At 37.9% G+C, this 21,406-nt stretch overlaps 1 protein-coding gene across 2 annotated transcripts in view; it reads left to right on the forward strand.

Moving 5' to 3' along the window:
• The window catches only part of CKAP5 (cytoskeleton associated protein 5), a 55,616-nt gene that overhangs the window by 12,250 nt on the left and 21,960 nt on the right, over window positions 1–21,406 (forward strand). For both annotated transcript variants that reach the window (XM_076344529.1, XM_076344531.1), the window contains exons 4-23: window positions 476–682; window positions 3,113–3,284; window positions 4,282–4,414; window positions 4,710–4,813; window positions 5,187–5,300; window positions 5,554–5,658; window positions 9,334–9,423; window positions 9,538–9,702; window positions 10,523–10,651; window positions 11,562–11,744; window positions 12,711–12,824; window positions 14,037–14,147; window positions 15,383–15,475; window positions 16,083–16,268; window positions 16,739–16,833; window positions 18,217–18,274; window positions 18,357–18,482; window positions 18,824–18,960; window positions 19,123–19,297; window positions 19,839–19,952. In XM_076344529.1, the coding sequence (XP_076200644.1) occupies window positions 476–682; window positions 3,113–3,284; window positions 4,282–4,414; window positions 4,710–4,813; window positions 5,187–5,300; window positions 5,554–5,658; window positions 9,334–9,423; window positions 9,538–9,702; window positions 10,523–10,651; window positions 11,562–11,744; window positions 12,711–12,824; window positions 14,037–14,147; window positions 15,383–15,475; window positions 16,083–16,268; window positions 16,739–16,833; window positions 18,217–18,274; window positions 18,357–18,482; window positions 18,824–18,960; window positions 19,123–19,297; window positions 19,839–19,952 (2,611 nt within the window). The remainder of the gene's footprint in view (window positions 1–475; window positions 683–3,112; window positions 3,285–4,281; window positions 4,415–4,709; window positions 4,814–5,186; window positions 5,301–5,553; window positions 5,659–9,333; window positions 9,424–9,537; window positions 9,703–10,522; window positions 10,652–11,561; window positions 11,745–12,710; window positions 12,825–14,036; window positions 14,148–15,382; window positions 15,476–16,082; window positions 16,269–16,738; window positions 16,834–18,216; window positions 18,275–18,356; window positions 18,483–18,823; window positions 18,961–19,122; window positions 19,298–19,838; window positions 19,953–21,406) is intronic.

The raw sequence follows: 21,406 nt of genomic DNA on the forward strand, positions 1-21,406 counted from the left end.
GGTTTGGAAGGTTGTTAGGTTTTTAAAAGTGGTGTAAATGATTTAGTTGATTGGAAGCTTTGAAATAGATGTGAAATCCTGTGCTGGGATTATGCGCCAATGCTGTATGCTAGTTAACTGTAATGTATGCAATTCCAGGAAATGGCATTTATTTGTGGACCTTGACTAATGTATATTAATGAATATACTTTTGAGAAAAAGTGTACTGTTCACTGTCTGGTGTAATCCAGTATTAGGAACATGTTAACTAGCACTCAGTCTGCAGGAGTTCTTTTGATTAAACTAGAGGTTGAAGTAATCTCTTACAAAAGGTTACTACCTTAAAAGTTAACTTAGAATTTAGTCCCTATTATATGAGGACTTCCTGAGTTTTAATCCATGTTTTGGGTGTTGTGTGTGCTTTTGTCTGTGGATAATGGTGTAGAACACCTAATTCACTTAAATGTTCCAAAAGTAACACTTTCTCCTCTTTCAGGACAACAGGAGAAGTAGCGTCTGGAGTTGTAAATAAAGTGTTCAATCAGCCAAAAGCCAGAGCAAAGGAGCTGGGTCTAGATATATGTCTAATGTATATAGAAATTGAGAAAGGGGAGGCAGTACAAGAAGAATTACTAAAGGGTCTGGACAACAAAAACCCGAAAATCATAGTAGCGTGTATAGAGACACTGAGGAAAGCCCTAAGGTAAGCTTTTAGTTCGCGGTGTTTGGGGTTTTTTTTCCTTCTCTTTCCCCTCACTCCAGCAGTATGTAGAGTCTAATTTGTTGCTTAAGTCTTTAGCAGGCCCTTGTTATTGTTGAATAGGATGTATCTTTACTGAACTGGTATTTTCTGACAACAGTTGAGAGCATCATGGGATTTGTTAGATGTGAGGGATGTCTTTGTTGTACAAGCCTCATCTGGATCACTTTCGTTCCTGGCAACTGTTTACCAAACTTCCATTTTCACAATGGACCTCTGAAAGAAGGGCAGCATTAGTGTGTCTTGTTCCAGACTGCAGAGCTTCTCTTCTGAATAGCTGAAATAAACTCACTGATGGGAAAATTAAAATGTAGTCTTTTTAAAAAAAAAAAAAAAAACAAACCACCATTTTGATGTGAGCATCTTTAATTGGGTACAGTAAGTTTCTCTTGTCCGTATAAGAATTTCTTTATTAAAAAGAAAAGCTGATAATGCTCCCTAAAAATCAAATCCAGTTTAATTAAGATGGGGTAGTTGGTTTCAAGATTAGATTTGGAACATCTTTTTTTGTTCCACTTCAAGTATGTTTGCTGCCTTTGTGAGTTGAGTGAAAAATACAGGGGTTTTATCAAATTCTTACACTTGGTGTGTGTATATATAATTCACTGTCCATTAGATTGTTTGGGTTTTTTTTTTTAAAGGAAACATAATTTTGGTATTAATGGACAGAGCACTTTTTTCTGAGTAAAGTAGCTCATGTGAAAACCGTATAATATAGATGGAGAGTGTCTTATGCTAGGTATTTTTTAGCGAACTTGCTGAGGCATATGTATAGATGGTCCTTGTTAAACTAATTGTTTCAGGCTTCTGTAATAGAAGTCAAAGCATGGGTCTTAGCACATTACCTATGCTTCTACTAAGTGAAACTACTGTCCCACATTTAAGAATATATTTTAGCTATTTTAAATTGCCTTATCTAATCAGATGTCCTTTTAACAGTACAGTGTAATTAGAAACCTGTGTAACCTTCCTCAATATCTTTCAACTAACCACGCCTATAAAATGTGCCACATCTGCCTATTTTTTTTTTATATGCAGTATTTTATTATCTTTGAGATGGCAAGATCAAATTCTTTCATGGAGCCCTATTGACTTAACCTTCGTCTTCTGCTTCTGAGCTGTGTTGCTACCTAAATTTGTCTTGTGCTTTGACAGGATTTCTGCATTGATAACAAAATTTGTCTATGTTGTACCTACGTGGGTAGCTTGAGTGCATAACTAGTTTAGCTTCTAGTGTGTTTTAATCTTGTGCTAAGGTTTCTGTTCTTTCTTGTGTTGTTATATGAATTGGATAAGAATAAGAGAATTTGCATAGGCACTCTTCCTAATATGCTCTTTTTTGTGTCATGGTAGAAAAATAAAAATTTTGGGCAACTCATTTGTTCATATTCTGCATTTAAATTGCATTGAGAAATACTAAGTATTAAAACCTGCAAAAGAGACTCCAGTCTTAGAAACAAAGTGGGCTTGGCAATAAAATGTTTAGCACTAGAATTTTTAGAAAGTGAGACATAAGTTTTAGTTCTTGAGCAGCCATTTTTACTAGCTTTTTCATGTGGTACTTGATTGAAGGGAAGCAGAAGAAAGTGTGATTGGTGGAAAGGTTAATTCCGAATTCTCAAGGAAAAGAAATGGTTCTGAATCAAAAAAAAATTAGGGCTTCTGAGGTGATTTAGATCTGCTTTAAGAACTGTAGCAGTTAACTTTACTATGAGTATGGAAAGGAAGTTCTCATTCAGCAGTGATTGAAAAAGGAAGTTTAGTGTATCGAGTTCAACAACATGTAGAATCTGCTGACAGGGAAGGGTGATTGGCTGGGGAAACTTGTTTTATGTGTCCTTTCAGCAGTACGTATTTCAACATGTATATTTTCTGTGAAGATGACCCAAGCTCACTATAATTATCTGGTCTAACAAGTGGAAAAGTGACTAATGCTTTTACTGCAGTTTGCCTCCAAGGATAGACAAAGGAGATTCTATTCTGATTAAAAAAAAAAAAAAAGTAGGTCATACAAATTTTGGTCTAAGGACACTTTTTTTCCTTCTCTTCCCCCCCCCCCCCCCCTTCCACAAGAGAACAGATTGAAGCAGCAGATTGTATTAAGTGCTTTGAAGTAATTTCAGAGGCCCGATTTTGTAATTCCAAGCTGGGTGTGGAGGGTAATTATGATAGGGCAAATATTTTTTTAAATTTTACAGTAGCTTAGTAGCTTCACAAAATAATAGCTATAATAATGATTTAAGTAATGACACAATCCCTAAAAGTGCACTGGAAGCATTTCATAGATTGTTTTAAAAAAATCAATTATTATTTGTGGATCACTATCTGGTTCCTACCTGGACTCTGATGCTATTCTATGTTTTTAACTTTTAGTGAATTTGGTTCAAAAATAATCTCACTGAAGCCAATCATTAAAGTATTGCCAAAACTTTTTGAGTCTCGGGAAAAGGCTGTTCGAGATGAAGCCAAACTCCTTGCTGTGGAGATCTACCGTTGGATAAGGGATGCTCTGAGACCTCCATTGCAGAACATAAATTCTGTTCAGGTATGCCGAGAAAACACTTCCATGCTCACCCTCCCTGATCCTGTGGTGTTGGGCATTCTTAAAGACAAAGCTGGAATTTTTCAGTAACAGCAATGTTATTTTTTAGCCTCCTGTAACTTTACCTAAAATGTTAGTCCCTCTTTGTTCTTTGTAAAGAAATCATGACAATGTTTTTTTGTTGCTCTGAATGTATGTGAAGCTGTGGGGGGAAGCATCATACTGAAACTGAGGAGGGGATCTGAGAAGTAGAATGGTATTTCTTGGAGACCTAACCCAAGGGCAAATGGTTACCCTTATAAAAGACCCCTGCATTGAAAGTCTTCAAGTCGACCGTTTTCCTTCTTTTTTCCTGAAGTCTTCTCCTCTACGCAGCCCTTCAGACTTGTTCTGGTGGTGCTCAGGATGTGACTGTTCCACTTCAGGAAGTGGCATTACATTATGATAGGTAACTATGCTATTGGACATGGAACATCCCGTTATTTTAAAACTTTGTTGTTTATGCATCCTTCCCTCCTACCCACTTGAGTTAATTGTGTTCAGGTGGAAAGCAGTAACTTGCTGGAAAAAGGCATGGTTTAAAGAAAACCAAACTGTCTCATCAAATGTAGCTCAACATGTTTGCGTTGTCTTAGTTTTAGTGTGTAATAATAGCATGGCAGTAACAAAAAGATCCTCCTTCATGCTCAGCCTTTTTTATTTTAAAGCTTCTACAGAGGGGACACACCATTCTGACTGTTCTACAGTTTGTTCTTATGTAAATGCTTTGCATTGGTATTTTTGTTGATGATACTCTGTTTTGTGGATATACTTGGTCAAAAGCTTCTGAACAGTGAATGCGAAGGGGATGTCACTTCTTTGGTGGCAGAAAAAAGAACTTGAAAGGTAGTGCTATCTTGGCTTTGAAATGGGAAAACTCCATTGCTTTCCATGAAGCGTTGTTTGTCTTGGGTTATGTACAAAATGTCTCCGATACAATGATTCTTTTCTCTTTTGGCAGCTAAAAGAACTGGAAGAAGAGTGGGTCAAAGTGTCATCAGCTGCTCCTAAGCAGACCAGGTTCCTGCGTTCCCAACAGGAGCTGAAAGCAAAATTTGAGCAGCAGCAGGCAGTTGGAGGAGATGCAGATGGAGGTAAGTTATTTAATCTCTCAACTCCATTGGAAAGTATAGCACTAGTATATTATTTGTGAAGGAATGCATTAAATTGTAAAGGTGCTTTTACTCAAGCTGGTGCAAAACATGTGGGGTGCAGTACACAACAAGAAAATGTGGCTCGGGCAAAAACTTTATATGAAAGAGTATCTGTCCTTTGGAATAGCAAAATCACAGCTGCTGATAGTACTTCTTAAACAATGAGCCTTAGGTGGTGCTGTAGTCAAAATTTCATTTGTCACTCTGCTTATATTTTTCTCTTTTCTGGTTGCAGGAGGTGATGATGAGGAAGAGGCGGTACCACAAGTAGATGCATATGAGTTGCTTGAAGCTGTAGAAATTCTTTCCAAGCTTCCCAAAGACTTCTATGAGAAAATAGTAAGCATAAACTTATACTACCAGTTAACTCTATGACATGTGGAGCTAACGAGTCTTAAGACTTACTAGCATTCTGCAATGCATGCTTTACTGCTACAAGGATAATAACAGACTAGTGTAAGTAAAATACAGACTATCATAAATAAGTGTCAAAATTTGATTTACCAGCAAGAAAGCTGTAATTTTAAGGAGCTGAGAGATGTCCTGGGAAAGGACTGTATTTCATATTTCATTGCAATTATTGATGTTGAACTGTAGGGAGACTTTGGCTTTCTCAGGATAGAATTAAGTTTTAAAATCTATGGTTTGTGGCAAGTATGCTTCTCTAGAACGGTTTGTATTTATAAATGAATGTAAATTATTTGCTCTGCAGGAAGCAAAAAAGTGGCAAGAAAGGAAAGAAGCTCTAGAAGCTGTTGAACTGCTGGTGAAAAATCCCAAATTGGAATCAGGAGACTATGCAGACTTGGTGAAAGTTCTCAAAAAGGTAATAAATAAAACCCAGAGTGCACATATGGCTTAATTTTTTTTTTTTATAATTTATTCATATTATTCTTTAAAAGTTACAATTGAGATAATACTCATGACTAGAAAATTATTAGCTGGAACAGTGGTGGAAATAACCCAATCTGTGGCCTACTGACTATTCTAAGAAATTCTTCCAAGTCTCTGAAATTTGTTTTTTTGGTCTTTTTAACATTGGGGTTTTTTTGGGTTTCTTGTTTGTTTTTTCTCCTCAGGTTGTTGGAAAGGATACAAATGTTATGTTAGTTGCTTTGGCTGCCAAATGCCTTACTGGACTAGCTGCTGGCCTCCGAAAGAAATTTGGACAGTATGCAGGGCATGTAAGTAAGAGTATGTACTTTTTCCTGTGTTTATTGATGCTGGACACCTTGCACACGCGCGCACACACACCACACCACCCCCCCCCCCCCCCCCACACACACACCCCACCACCACCCCCCCCCCGTCAAACCTTGATATTTATCAAAGGTATTCTTTGTACAATTATGAATGCTTACCTAGCCCTTAGTGGAGCAAGCAGTGAAATATCTGCCAAGATCTCTTGCAGCTTTAAGGTTAAAAGGACCTTGTTTATTCACATGCAGCAACATGAAGCTTACTATTGCAATAAATCTTCTATACTAAGACAACTCTGAATTACTCTGCCATGAAATGAACTTTATTTACATTGCCTCATCCTGGAGATACACCCACAGAAATGCATTTGTAGACCACAGTGGAAAAAAATAGCTTCTGAACCTAAGTTCTACTTAGCAGCTCCATGATGTATGTTTTAGGTTGGTTGGGTTTTTTTTGAATGTTGGGGGAGGGCTGGTGGTGGGTTTTTGGTTTTTGTTGTCTGGGTTTTGTGCAGTTTTTTGTCTGCTTTAAATAGCCAAACTACTGAGATTTTTGGTACCAAAATGTTCTGGTGGTCTAGTTTAATGCTCCTCTCTGTTCTCCTTTGCTACTCTTCTCTTACCAACAGCTAACATCAGGGAATACAGGGAAGCTTAACCAGTCTCTGCAAAGAAAGGGAGATTTTAATTAATTGCAGTTACCTCACTTGTTTCTCAAGCCTCTGTTGCTGTGTTCTTTAAGCTTCTCAAACAAATTTTTCTTGTGATAAGCAAGAGTGATGGGGGTAGAGCTTAGAGACGGAGAAAACTGATGTCTCTGGCTGCTGGTAGCGTTACATTTTTGTCATGAATTGGAAGGTTCACTGAATCTCACTGCTTCAGAAACATTCAAGTCTCTTGAACTCTGAACAGCAGTTTGGACAAAGCCTCTTTCTTTCTGAAAGCTGTCTGTAGTTGTAAGAAGCATTCTTACATCTGTTTACACTTGATTTGAGTTTTAAAGGTTAACCCTCGTAGCTACTGAGTTAGTATTGAAAAAGCCGAGCCTCTGAATTAAGAGTATAGCTCCATGGTTGCCAAACAAATGGCATTGAGAAGATGACTTTTTTCAGTACTGTAATGGCAGCTATGGATTGCATAATCTCAGCACTCATTTTACCAGTTCACTTGATTTGTTTGCTGGATTTATTTACTAGTGAGGAAGATGTTGACTTCTCCTGAGAGTGGGCATTCGAAGTGTTATAAAATGGAACTGTTGCTAGAATTGTGGGGTTATAAACTCTATTAGTTAAATATAGGACTGTAATCATAGAATCACTGAGGTTGGAAAAGACCTCTAAGATCATCGAGTCCAACCGTCGACCCAACACCACCACCCACTAAACCATGTCCCTAAGTGCCTCATCTACTCGTCTTTTAAATACCTCCAGGGATGGGGACTCAACCACTTCCCTGGGCAGCCTGTTCCAATGTTTCACCACTCTTTCAGTAAAGAAATTTTTGCTCATGTCCAATCTAAACCTCCCCTGGCGCAACTTGAGGCCATTTCCTCTCGTCCTATCACTAGTTATTTGGGAAAAGAGACCGACACCCACCCCGCTACAACCTCCTTTCAGGTAGTTGTAGAGAGCGATGAGGTCTCCCCTCAGCCTCCTTTCCTCCAGACTAAACAACCCCAGTTCCTTCAGCCGCTCCTCATAAGACTTGTTCTCCAGACCCCTCACCAGCCTCGTTGCCCTTCTCTGGACACGCTCCAACACCTCGACGTCCTTCTTGTAGTGAGGGGCCCAAAACTGAACATGGTATTCGAGGTGCGGCCTCACCAGTGCCGAGTACAGGGGCACGATCACTTCCCTCCTCCTGCTGGCCACACTATTTCTGATATAGGCCAGGATGCCATTGGCCTTCTTGGCCGCCTGGGCACACTGCCGGCTCATGTTCAGCTGGCTGTCAACCAGCACCCCCAGGTCCTTTTCCGACAGGCAGCTTTCCAGCCACTCTTCCCCAAGCCTGTAGCGCTGCATGGGGTTGTTGTGACCCATGTGCAGGACCTGACACTTAGCCTTGTTGAACCTCATACAGTTGGCCTGGGCCCATCGATCCAGCCTGTCCAGATCCCTCTGTAGAGCCTTCCTACCCTTGAGCAGATCAACGCTCCTGCCCAACTTGGTGGTGTCCGCCAACTTACTGAGGGTGCACTCAATCCCCTCATCCAGATCATTGGTAAAGATATTGAACAAGACTGGCCCCAAATCTGAGCCCTGGGGAACACAATGTTACAGTCTGTAGTCTGTGTTAAAACAAGAGTGATGAAATCAAGCATAGAACCATAGTACTCACTGCAATTGAGTGCATGTGGCCCAACTTCACCTCTGTTGACTGCCTTTGGAGCCCTGGACTGACTTTCCTTCCTTTCCTCCTTCTCTCATGTAGGGTGTGGCTTCTACCTACCACGTTAAAAAAAATACTCATTCTAGCTGTCAGCATTTTCTAAACCAGTGATTTAATGATTTTAGATATCTCCTTCCTATGACTTCGTTCTCTGTAGGGTTTAGGGTGTCTAGCACCTGCAGTAGCATGTATGAGGGTCTTTATGGTGCCATTCTGTATTATTTGAAGCTTTTTTAGTGCTAAAGTCTTTGTGAACAGGGAATTTGCAAGTTGCGGCCCAGCAAAGGATGCCAGCTGAGCCTAGGTCACTGTGTTGCAAGGGGTTGAGATCTCATAGTCAGCTTCTGAGTAGAAAGCATTATCTGTGGAAAATCTATTTTGAATTATACAAGAGCTTATAACTTCTGTAAGGCATCAGTCTGCTTCGAAATTATGAACTGCGTTATGTTTATGAAAATCTTGAAAATAGCCTCCTTCCCACAGTTAAAAGCTCTGCATGTTTCTGACTCACTGACAAGTTCTTACTGTTACAGAGATCATACTTAGATGGAGCTGCTCGTATTACTGACACATAAGAATGTCTGCCGACTTTTTTTTTTCTTTAATTTTTTATTTATTTTATTTTATTTTTCAGCAGTGACTGACTGAGCAGCTAGATTGGGTATAAATTGCTGTGAAATTCCAGTATGGCATAGTTTAGTGTCAGGTGTGCTTTTTCAAGGTGATAGATCTGAAAAATACTGCTCCAGGAAGGATTCGTGTTGCTTTAGAACCATGGCTTTGTCAGCTGTGGATCAAATGAGGGCTTCTTAATGAGCCGTGCTGAGTGCTGTCAGGAAGCTGGGAAAGAGGGGACAGGTTATGTACCTCCTTGGATTCTTAGAGTACAAGAGCACAGCACTCTGTGCTGTGAAATTGTTTAATTTCCATTATATTGCTCTGTGTTCCAAACCAGTAGAGCCAGAGTATTCATTTGTAATCATGTGAACTTGTATATCTGCCTTTTGTTTAGCTTTGCTATGAAATTGCTCAAAAACCTATATTTTGTTAACAGATTGACTGGAATGAATTTAATATTGCAGATCAGCTAGAATAAACTATTTCATACTGCTGTTGTGTACCCCTGGAGGGGGCAGCAGTGATGTTTGCATTATTTGCTTCTCTGCAAAATACTAGGGAGCGGACTATCAGGCTTTCCTGATAATTCCTGATGTTAGTGAAAAGTGGATTGACTTTTTTGTTTGTTTCCTTTTCCCTTTTCCATAGGTTGTTCCAACAATCCTGGAGAAATTTAAAGAGAAGAAGCCTCAGGTAGTGCAGGCACTGCAGGAGGCTATTGATGCAATCTTTCTTACAGTAAGTAGGAGTGACAATTTTCCTGTTGTCTGAGAATTGGTCTCTAATTTTGATTTGCTTTTTCTCTTTTTCTCTTACTTCACTGAAACTAATGACTTCTTTATCCAACACTAGACCACATTGCAGAACATAAGTGAAGATGTGTTGGCAGTGATGGACAACAAAAACCCAACAATTAAGCAACAAACATCCCTTTTCATTGCAAGAAGCTTCCGTCACTGCACACCTTCCACTCTGCCAAAAAGCCTGTTAAAACCTTTCTGTGCTGCACTTCTCAAGGTAAAGCAGGAGGAGTTGGTGCTTCTCTGGCATTGACTCGAGCACTGTTGTTGTAAAGCGTTGGGTTGTTTTGGGAGAAAGATCCTTCTGGTAGAGCAAGGACTAAAGAGTTCTTGTGTGCTATGTAGCCATCGGAGTCAGTTTTGACTGATGTTAAACTTGAAGATGACTGTCAGTCACGGGAACAGTTTAGTCTCCTTTTTCTTAGCTTCTCTGAAACTGAAGACTCACCAAGTTTATAATAGATTAAGACAGTGATGTGCAACTATTAAACTTCTGGGCACTGTGCCACTTGCTTCTTGCAGACATCTCTAGCAAGCTTTTGTTGTAATGCTACATATAATTTACCATGAATAAAAGAACCATCGATTCATACACTGCAATTACACTAGAGCATTTATCAGTGTAAACAATAATGATGTATACTTTTTTCTTATTGCAAAATAGCCCTTTCCTCATTATGGGAAATATCCCTGGCTTCAAAAATGGAGATTTGAACAGGGTTGCAGAACTTCAAACTCCTTGTGAACTTTCATGGTGTTGCAGTATCTATTAAAGCATGAATGTTTACCCTCTTCTTGTTGTGTGAAAGGTCCAAAGATGAGAAACTGGCTATATCTGAGAAACAGTAGACTTGATCAGTACATAGGAAAACAGAAGTGAAAAACAACCTTTTTCTTTCTGCAATGGGATGTTAAGGATTATTCTGTAGTAGACGTAGATTTTTAAAAAGGGGAGGGGATTTATACAGAAGATAGATTTAAGAATCTGTTTAGATATGAGCTGCAAGTCATATGATACAAGTTGTCTTTCTCTGCAGCATATCAATGATTCTGCTCCTGAGGTAAGAGATGCTGGATTTGAAGCATTAGGCACTGCCTTGAAAGTGGCTGGGGAGAAAGCTGTGAACCCTTTTCTAGCAGATGTAGACAAACTAAAGCTTGATCGGGTGAGTTTGTCATAAATGTTGTAACAAACAAACAAACAAACAAAGCTCCATTTATCCATTTAAGATGCATCTTAGGCTAGAAAACACTGAAGAGGATGCTTTAGCTAATGACTCTTAGCACAGATTTTTGAAAATTTATTTTTTACTTAAAAGTTACATATTGCAGGGAATTGGAAAAATATCATTATTTCTTGCTAGATTGTCAAGCATCTTTTCTTTGACTTTCCACTACCTAAAATACATTAGTATGTTAACATTGCACCTTTTCATTCTTATGTAAAGTATCTGTTTGGCTTCAAGGCTCTACTATCGATGAGGTGGGTTGTGAGGTTTGGTTTGTTGTTTGGGGTTTTTTTGGTTGGGTTTTTTTTGTTGGTTGTATGTGGGGTTTTGTTTGGTTTTGTTCCAGACAGAAAGTGTTCAAAGCTCAGGGTTTAGGTTACAACCACATGGTCTAATTCTATATTACTAGACAGGATTTGGTATTAAAGACTTATTTCCAGCAGGAAAGTTTTTGTGCCTTTGCATAAGCTGACAGGTTTGATTGAATGATGATTTTATAATTTAAGGTGCTAAGAATTAGTCTTTAGAGCATCTATAAGTATTGGGAGGTGTGTGTCAATGCTTTATGTGTATAAATGCACTTCATTTTGAACTAGGAAAATTGTTCTAGCAATACAATGAATGGCTGATGCCATTGACTGGTTAACATTACTACTGTAAGGAACACAGGATAACAAAATTTTGTGATGTAAATAAACTCTTCACATTTTTTCCAGAGTAGTCAAGTTTGAGCCACTGCTGTTGAAGGGACACTGTACATCCAATTGTGGTAGCTAAATAGCTTTTTTCTTTTTTCCCCTTCCCTGCTGGCCCCCCCCCCCCTTTTTTTTTTTTAACTGCTTGTCAGATTAAAGAGTGTGCTGAGAAGGTAGAACTGGTTTATGGTAAAAAGACAGGAGGAGCTGCTGAGAAAAAAGAAGGCAAGCCTATTATTGGAAAGACCCCTGCTCTTTCAGGGACTGGTGGAGATAAAGAAACAAAAGATGCAGCAACCAAACCAGGACCACTGAAAAAAGTGCCTGCTGTGAAGGTAAGAGAGATTGCCAAGAGGTTTTCTGACAATCATGGCTGTCTCTGCATCGAATAGTTACTTACTGAAGATCAAAGGTGGCCTGTTGAACATCTCCTTCCACTGAGGAATCACTGTCCTTCTGTTAGGGGTAGGTGAGCCTAACAATAAAAAGAATCTGGGACTTTCTGAGAATGTACTTGGTGAAATCTCAGTTTTTAATGATACAAACTGTTTTGTCACTTACATCTTAATACCAGATTTTGATATTGAAATAGTGATAGACCACTGGAGGCATTCAGAGGAGTCTCAGATGTTGTAACATTACTGTATCACCACAGAGCGCGTTAATATTTGGCTGAAGTCAAGGTCTCTTCTTATAACTAGCAAGGTTACTACTTAAATGTTGAATATTCTCTTCAGTGTTGTTTTTAGTTTGTTACCATAAATAATTTGAACCATTAGCCTGTATTACTTTAAAATCCAGATAATAATTTTAAAAATTGACCTTAGTAGTACTATAGATGGTCTTTGTAACACCCTACTTACTTCTCCAGGTGGGAAACCTGGAAGTGAATACTAGAATAGATCTTTTTTTTTTTTTTAATCTATTGATACTCTGGTAGCCTTGAAAAGAGATACCAGTCACCAAGTTTAGTATCTAATCAGTATCCATAGGAGAATATATAGATTAATTCATTATTTCCTGAACCTTCACAAATAGATAAATTCTTTCCCTTTTCATCTTTTATTGTCTTGTGTCCCTGTTACTGTACATGTTTTCTAAAACCTGGTAGTCTGAAAGCAACATGAATTAAATAAGCTTTAGCAGGAAACTATTTCTTTGCCTGCAGCTGTTATAGTACTAGAGAGATACGAATTTTTTTGACATTAGAATGTAGAAGTGTGGAAAAACAGCAGTTCTCTTGGTATCTGATGAACTAGAGACCTGTTTGATCTTGGCTAACTTGTCCATTTCCTTTTTAGCCTGGGGGCCCACCCAAGAAAGGCAAACCAGCTGCAGCTGCAGGTATGGGAGGTGCTGGGGCTAAAGGCAAGAAGGGTCCTGAGACCAAAGAAATATTTGAATCTGAGCTCTCGGTAAGTATTCTGCTGTTGTCTGATATACGAAGTCCTCTCTATAAGGAGCTTCGGTTAATCACTTCTTCGGCTACTACAGAATTTTTCACTGAAGTTGGGTTTTTTGTTAGGACAAGGGAAAGCAATACATTTAAATAAATGGAATTCATAACTGGTAAAATGGGTGTTTGATATATTCTGGTAAATACACCTGTTCTTCAGGCTGTCGTTGGTACCAGGTCATATAAGACGGTGAACAATAAATCATGCTAATATAATAGGGTATATTGTGTTGTCCCTGAACTAGGAACAGATGAAAAAAGTGATGATATGACTACTTTATATGTAACTTAAGATGCATGGTTTGCTGAAGGTGTCTGGTATTAAAAGCCTGAGAATACAGTATTCTAGAGTTTATAATTGAAATCTGAAGTACAATACAGTAATAATTAAACAAACTAATGCAAGTTTATTCTGTGCTGCTCATCTTAAATTACACTTCAAGAAAATTATTCAATTCTGCATGTTAATTGAGCATCTACCTATCTTCTTGGTAGGGAACCAGGTAAACTAAACTATCTGTAGGTCAAACAGTATCAAAAAGCTATGAAAGCTTTGCTAGATGTATCTGCAAGTTTTTTGGACTGTCAGCTCTCTTGAGTGTTGCTTAGAATGAATACTTTCCAGTATGTATCCAGTTATATTGCTAGTTATACAGTGGAAAATGAGTATACACTTCCTGAAGGTGATACAGAGACCAGTGAAACAAGGGAATTTTTTATCATTTTTCATATACTAAATAACTTTAATTCTTCATTTTGCTAAAATGGATGCAGAAGATGCGTCTTCTCCCATCCACCCTCATCAACCACTGATTCATTGCTGTGAATGTTCATTCAGACTTCATACAAAATTATCTTGCAAATTTTAGGTTACATCTACTTGATTCTGTAAGTAGATAGTGGCTATTCAGGGTAATTTTTGACTGCACAAGTTATCATACTTTTTAGGGGTTACTTTTCTGTTGCAGTACAATTTAGCAGCTTCCTAAATTCTTAAGGCCCCTGAACTGTAATCCATACAAAATCTTTCAACTTGTAACGGAAAACTTTTCATATTTTGTAAATGCACCACAGTGCAAGGGTCATTCCAGTATATTACCTGTCCTTAAGGCTGCTGCCCCCCTCTGAAGGGATACAGTGGGGTGTTAACCTTACTCTGATCTCCCTGCAGATAGAAGTATGTGAAGAGAAAGCTGCTGCTGTCCTTCCAGCTTCTTGTATCCAGCAGTTGGACAGTGGTAATTGGAAAGAGAGGCTTGCCTGCATGGAGGAGTTTCAGAAGGTAAGTTTGTAGCAGTTGGTAAGAAGAGAGGCAGGTAAGAAAGCAAGCAAGCAATAATTTCTTCAGCTTTTTAGGCCTGGTAACTCTTTTAAAAGACATGCCAGTAATAGTGATATGTCAGCACTTCAGATGGATTAAACAATACTTGCAAAAGACAAGTGGCTTAGATGGTTCAAACTGGCTCTTATTCCATAACAATAGTGGAATTAAGTCTTTTAGTCTAATATAGGTAGTTATGCTTTTGTCAAAAATATTTGTACATGGATTGAGGATGCATAGAAGTCTTTTTAAAACAGTAGGTAACTTTAAAGCTTAGTCTCAAAGATAACTAGGTTTAAACAAAAAGTTTTGCAATGACAGGGTAAAACCAGTTGGAAGTAAGTCCCTGCTGACTGCATGTTAGGCAGCAATTGATTATAATCTAAAATTTCAGTTGGCAAATAGTTGATGTTTGAAGCCTTATACAATACCAGCAGTCTTCACAGCTGGTGGTGAGTGCTTCAGGTAGTAACAAACAAAAAAAAGCATCATGTGTCACTCAAATGTGAAGCCTGGCTTTCTTCCCATGGTATCTGTCATAAAACCTTTGAGAGTTCACATTCAAGAAGGCATCAACTGTAGATGTACAAATAGTTCATACCGCTACACCATTACAGATGCAACTGAGTTTTAATATTTTAGTGGAAAAGGTGACTAACTTAAATTATGAAACGGTGACTGGCTGCACTGAAATGCTGCTGCAGAAGTCAACTTTACTTAAATGTAAAGATGTTACAGTTTCAGTGGAATGGATAAGCCTAACAACAAGTAAAAACAGTAATTTAGACTGCATTCAGGCTTAATCTCTGCTGTGTAGTCAGCATTCCAATGTGAAAGGTGCACAATATACTTAATCATAAAAAAAAAAAGGCAGCTTGGGGGTTTCTTTTAGTTAAGTGTTAATTTCCCAGGGCTGGAATGGCCAATAGTTGTTGTAAGGACACTTGCTAAAGAACATACAAAGTGTAGCAATGTGAATGCTGTAGTTTAAATGTTGGCTCAGAACCTGTAAAATGGGTTTCTTATAAAAGTGGGTCCTGTAGTACGGCTCTTCAGGTAAATTCTTATGATGAGAATTTCTGCAACTTAGTTCAATATTAAGAAAATATTTACAGGACAGTTGCGGTAAGTTCTGTTTGGGTTTTGGGTTTTGTATCACTTGTGACCCACTGGCTAACATAATGTTTATCATTTAGGCTGTTGAGCTTATGGAGAGAAGTGAAATGCCTTGCCAAGCTCTAGTAAGAATGCTGGCCAAGAAACCTGGTTGGAAGGAAACAAATTTTCAGGTAATACATTATCCTTCAGTAACTAACAGTCCATTCTTGTTACTTAATGTAAGATGTGTTTCCAACTAAAAGGCTGTAGGTGCATATATGTCACTGACAGTCCTAGTACCATGACCGCAGTTGTATCTGTAGTCAATGAGAATATAAACTCTGAAATTAGATTTTATTTCTGCTGACAGTTGAGACTTAGAGACAACATTTGAAGATATCTAGATGTATGTGTATACATGTATGCGGATATGTGTGTGTATGTATGTGTGTATATATAAATTCTAAAAGTAGATAATGGCTGCCCAGTATTATTGATTGTGTATGTATATATACATACAGATATAAAAATATGTATTTGTGTATAATCACACAAAATCATATATATACAAGTGTGTGTATATAAAATATGTATGTGTACACATGTTTGTGAACACAAACATATATTAAAATGTATATAAACATTTGTGTGTATATACACAAATACGTATTTTATGTATACATTTGTGTTTACCCTCAAATACATATTTTTTTAATATATCTATAAATGTATAGAATAAAAAAAAGTCTAAACTACATGAAGACATGAGTAACTTCCTTGCTGTTATGGACATTCCAGGTGATGCAGATGAAACTGCATATAGTTGCATTGATTGCACAGAAAGGAAATTTCTCCAAAACTTCAGCACAGGTTGTGATGGATGGTCTTGTAGACAAGGTTGGTGATGTGAAATGTGGGAGTAATGCAAAAGAAGCCATGACAGCAATAGCAGAGGCATGTCAGTTGCCATGGACTGCTGAGCAGGTGAGTGAGCAGCAAAGGTATTCTTCCAGTAAATAAAATCAGAAATATTATGTGGGGTGTTCTTTCAGTCTGAGGAGTAAATCCTAAATCTCTGGTTTTTCTCTGTTGCCTGAAAGTGATTTGTTTCCTCTCAAGATACCTCCTAAGGCAGAAATTAAATACAAATTCCTCCAAAAGAGGAAATAACAAGTAGTAAATCAGTATTTTGCTGAAATACTGCCAAAGCAGGTACACATCCATAATAAAGGTATCTCTGGCTGCCTTTAAGTACTTTAGGAACTTCTGGTTCACTTTAGCTGCAATGATGTTCTGCTACAGTGGCACAAAATTTTTTTCTTGTATGTTACCCCAGCTGTTTCTGTTTACTTGCAATGCCCTGTGGTTTTTGCAGGTGTCTTCACTCCTTTATTACAGTACTTTGTCACCTGGTTTGCCAGTGAAAATTTACACTTAACTCTCTTCTGTTCCAGGTTGTGGCTATGGCTTTCTCTCAAAAGAATCCTAAAAACCAGTCAGAAACTTTGAACTGGCTTTCAAATGCAATTAAAGAGTTTGGCTTTTCTGGGTACGTCTTTTAAGTAAATTGCTAAGAGAAACTTGAATGAAAATGTTTCTAATCTAGGACTAAAAATCCGCTGTTCTCTGCCAAATTGGTCTGAAGAGGGTGGCTGCAAATGCATCTGACGTTTTGTTCCTTAAACTGATGCTGGCTTTAAATGTGTAAATGAAAGTATCTGACATTACTAATAGGATACTATTACACTACTAGATACTTTATTTATCACCCTGCCTTCTCTGAAGAGCACTTTTCTTAAACTTTATTTACTATAGGAGTGGGCTGAGCAAGGAGCTGTGGTATTGTATGTCTGTTGTTCCTGTTCTACTTGGATACACCTGCACCCAGGTGGATCACTATTTTATAGTTTAAAAAACCCAAAACCTGACAGCCTACAGAAGAGTACATACCAGCATGCTTATTGCTCTCCTTGGGAGAGATTTTGAGGCTGATAACAGGATGAAGTCTTAGCTAACAAAATAGCCATTATTGCAACTGGCACTGTGAGGGTAAGAAATGGATTCCTCATCAGAACCAGGGATAGCATTCCTTAATTTTTAATCATCAGTCTCTTAACTGAATGTGGTCAAGCATATATAATACAGTTTACTCCTGAGAACAAAATTTCTAAGCAGTGAAGACTTCAAATATTAATTTATTTGACTACTTGGGCAGTTACTATTCCTGTCCAAGTTGTTTTGCAGCTATTAAATGGATAGTAACATTGACTAAGTCTGGAAAATAAACTCTCTTCTTCAGTAAATTCCCCCGAAAGTGCGTATTTCCAGCAGGGTAATCTATGTGTAGATGTGATACTAGAACAGCAGTGTTTGAGGCTGCACAAAGGAAGCTTCCATGATTGCCTGTTTTCTCTTCTATTGAATTCAGTGCTGGTATAGAAGATTCAGTAATCTAAACCTTCCTTTCTTTCTCTTTTAAATTTTTTTGAAATTTGTGCCTTTCTCTGGAAGATCCTGAGACAGACTAACAAAAAAAAAAGCTTCACCTTTATTATGTAGCCATGTTTCAGGTGCTTAAAATTATTCTAGACTCATCCCTCAGGATTTCAGTCCTAGCAATCATGTGGGTGATGTAGTTTAAGAAACTTTCCAGCTGTAGTAATAGTAGTCTTTGATATAAACTATCTTGTTTACTGTATTGATTTTCATAGTAGGCTATTCTCCAAACTGATCTCTTTCAGTAGTTGTTTAAATAGCTACAATCTACACTGTACCTGTGATATTATTTTATAAGTGCAAATATCTTCTGCTTGTAAGTTAGTTGTATGAATCTGTTCTCAGCGCATTTTTTTTTTTTAGCATACTGTGGTGATTGTTTCTTGTTGGTGCTTCCTGTGTTGTTTTACTTATGGGGGATACCTTTTTCCCACAGACTGAATGTCAAAGCTTTCATCAGTAATGTGAAGACAGCTCTTGCTGCAACTAACCCAGTGAGTAAATTTAGAATTTTAATCCTGAATTATTATCAGTCCTTAACTTGAAGACTGAGTGCTTTTATCCTCTTTCTGGCAGGCTGTAAGGACTTCTGCCATTACCTTGCTGGGAGTCATGTATCTTTATGTGGGACCTCCTTTGCGAATGTTTTTTGAGGATGAGAAGCCAGCCCTTCTCTCCCAGATAGATGCAGAATTTGAAAAGGTATGAAGTGTAGCTCTTTTACTACCAAGTATCATTAAAACTACTTGGAAACTTCAGTAGCTGGAATCTGTAGTAACATCGTGGTCTAACCTGTGCTTTTGTAAGTGAAGCAGATTTTTTTAAGACAGCTCACCAAAGCAGCTGCAAACTCATTATGTCTAGCTATGTCAATTTTTTTCATGACAAACTTCAAAAGTTTCTGGTTTTGTTTGAATAGCATAATGTTTTTAGAAGTCTGTCGCCCTGAGACAGCGTATTCGTGTCATGCAAGTGATTTTTATTTTTAATGTGAAATGAAAAACTGTAAAAATAGCTGTTTCTGATTTTTGTGTTGCTTGCAGATGCAAGGGCAGACAGCACCAGCCCCAACTCGTGGCATTTCCAGGCACAGTGGGGGAGGTGGGGATGATGGTGAGGAAGAGGAACAGGAGGATGTTGGGAATGATGTTGTGGATCTCTTGCCAAGAACAGATATTGGGTAGGTTTGGATTCTGCAACCTGAAGACATACTTCCACTGTGATTCAAAACTTTGTGTTTTATAAACACTTTCTAAGCAGAAATCTGTGGTGTTAAGGCACTCAAATACTAAAAGATACATAAGTAAGAAAATAGGCTTTTTACTTTTTTTTTCTCTTACAGTGATAAGATCACAGCTGAACTAGTGTCTAAGATTGGGGACAAAAACTGGAAGATCAGAAAGGAAGGTCTAGATGAAGTGACAAGCATAATAAATGATGCTAAGTTCATACAGCCAAACATAGGAGAACTTCCAGCTGCTTTGAAGAGTCGTCTCAATGACTCCAATAAAATCTTGGTATGTTATTCAAAATCCTGTTTCAGCTGTTTCCATCTTGGAACTTAAGACAAACCATTTATGATTTCTGAACCTTGCTTATTACTCAGTCTGTTACAATGTCATGAAATCAACAGTTGGAAAACAGTGAACTGTGTATTTCTAGCTCATACATTTGCCTATTTTTATAAATATTTGCCTTTGTTTTGTATTTTTAAAAAAGCCTTCAAAAAAGAGAACCTACCTCTACTCTGAATGTAATGTAAGCAAATCTAAAAAAAAAAAAAAAACCCAAACAAACAAAAAAAGTTTGAATAATTGCTCTGCTTGTGACAAAAGTGAAGTGTCCCTTGTTTGAAAATATTTTTAGTTGAACTTTAATTTACTCAGAAATAATTTTTATCTATATGTGATGAATTTGAAGTCTGGAATAGATATCATTGAGTAGGCGTTCTAAAGTAAAAGCCTAGGTATACAGCAGTGTTACTTTTCCCCATGACTTGGAGTTTTGCACACGTGGTTGTAACAGTATTTTATTCAAAGCCTTTTTGTTTATGTGCAGGTGCAACAAACACTGAGCATTCTTCAGCAGCTAGCAACAGCAATGGGCCCCAATATCAAACAGCATGTGAAAAATTTGGGCATTCCTGTCATTACAGTCTTAGGAGACAGTAAGGTAGGACACCCATCAAGATCTCTTTCCTTTTTGCCGCTCACAATCTGAGTTGTGCCGTGCCTGAGAAAAACTATTGCTGTTTGAACTTGCTTTTGAGAGGTGGATGGTAGTTAAAACTTCTTTGGAAGCTTATGAATTTTTTTGAAAGGTTCTTGCCTAAATGACAACTTATTATCCAAATATGAATGTGTGCCTGAATATATATTCTGCCTGAGATGTATTCTGCTGCTTGCAAATAAACTCAGTCAGTGTCATAATTCAGCTTTTAAATGAAGTGTGGTGACTGTATGCATACTTCTAATGCTGAAAATACCCCGTTAGATGCTAATCAGGTTTGCTTGGTAAAGCTGCTTGTAGAACTTTTTGTTCTTTTAGTGTATCAGTGTGGATTCCAGTGTACGTTGTTGTCTTTGTGTTACTGTGTAGGAGGCCTTTGAACTGCAGGTAGAAACAGGACACTCACAACTGACACTGAAGCTTGTATAATGTCAGTGTCAAGCTTATCAAGATGCTATGTCAAAAATCAAAGCTAGGACCATGGGAGAGAGCTATTTGAAGCAATGGGGGAAGGAGGCTTGGGAAGATGCCAATGTCTTGTGCCAGAAGTCACAGGCAATTATCAGAGGTGGCATGCTTCAGATGTCTCTACTCTGAATGTGAGTAGGAAAAAGAGCAGAAACTGGATCTACTTGTCCCAAGCAATGGAAGGACTAGGACTGGTCCTAGGGCTAGATAAAAACCTGTAAGACTCTTAATGAGAAAACAATTTGAACTAAAAGAACTGAGATTTTACAGGATGAAGTTGGATTTTTCTTTTATTCATCAATTATCTTGAGGAAACAGCAAGCTCCCTTCAGTTCCAAGTACATGGTTTAAGGATAAAGACCAGCTGTGATTAACTTGTACTGTTACTAAAATGCATAATACCAGTGTTACTTGTAAGCACTATAATGCTGACAGAGGATTGTATACTCATTCAAACATATTGTTACAGTAGTAACTTTTTTGATGTACTGCAAGATTTACCCAGTTTATCCAGTTGCTAGAGTTTCTGAAGAGGATCTTTTTTAGGCCCTACTTTGAAATGTTGATAGTGGACCCACTGAATAGTTGAGAAAAATCAACAGCTTGTAGCATAAGTGAAGACAAATTAAGTTTGGGTGATGGGAATCAAGGCCTCATCAGAGAGGCTGATAAGCATCTATTTACCTGCAGCACACGATTTGTTTCTTTTCCTCAATGAGATTAAAGATGGGACAAGTTATTTGCAAGGATGCTCACTTCTTGTTTAGATACATGTCTGGATACTACCTTTGCATTTAAAATTTATTCATACTAAAGCTAAATGAGTCTGTTACATTATCAGCTTGCCTCAGAAATTCAGCCTACAGGAGAGAGTCATATGTATGGAGTCATGTCTATACTGATAAAGTTTTGAAGAACCATAGTTAAGT

Source organism: Aptenodytes patagonicus, chromosome 7 (assembly GCF_965638725.1).
Source record: "Aptenodytes patagonicus chromosome 7, bAptPat1.pri.cur, whole genome shotgun sequence".
Lineage (NCBI taxonomy): Eukaryota > Metazoa > Chordata > Aves > Sphenisciformes > Spheniscidae > Aptenodytes > Aptenodytes patagonicus.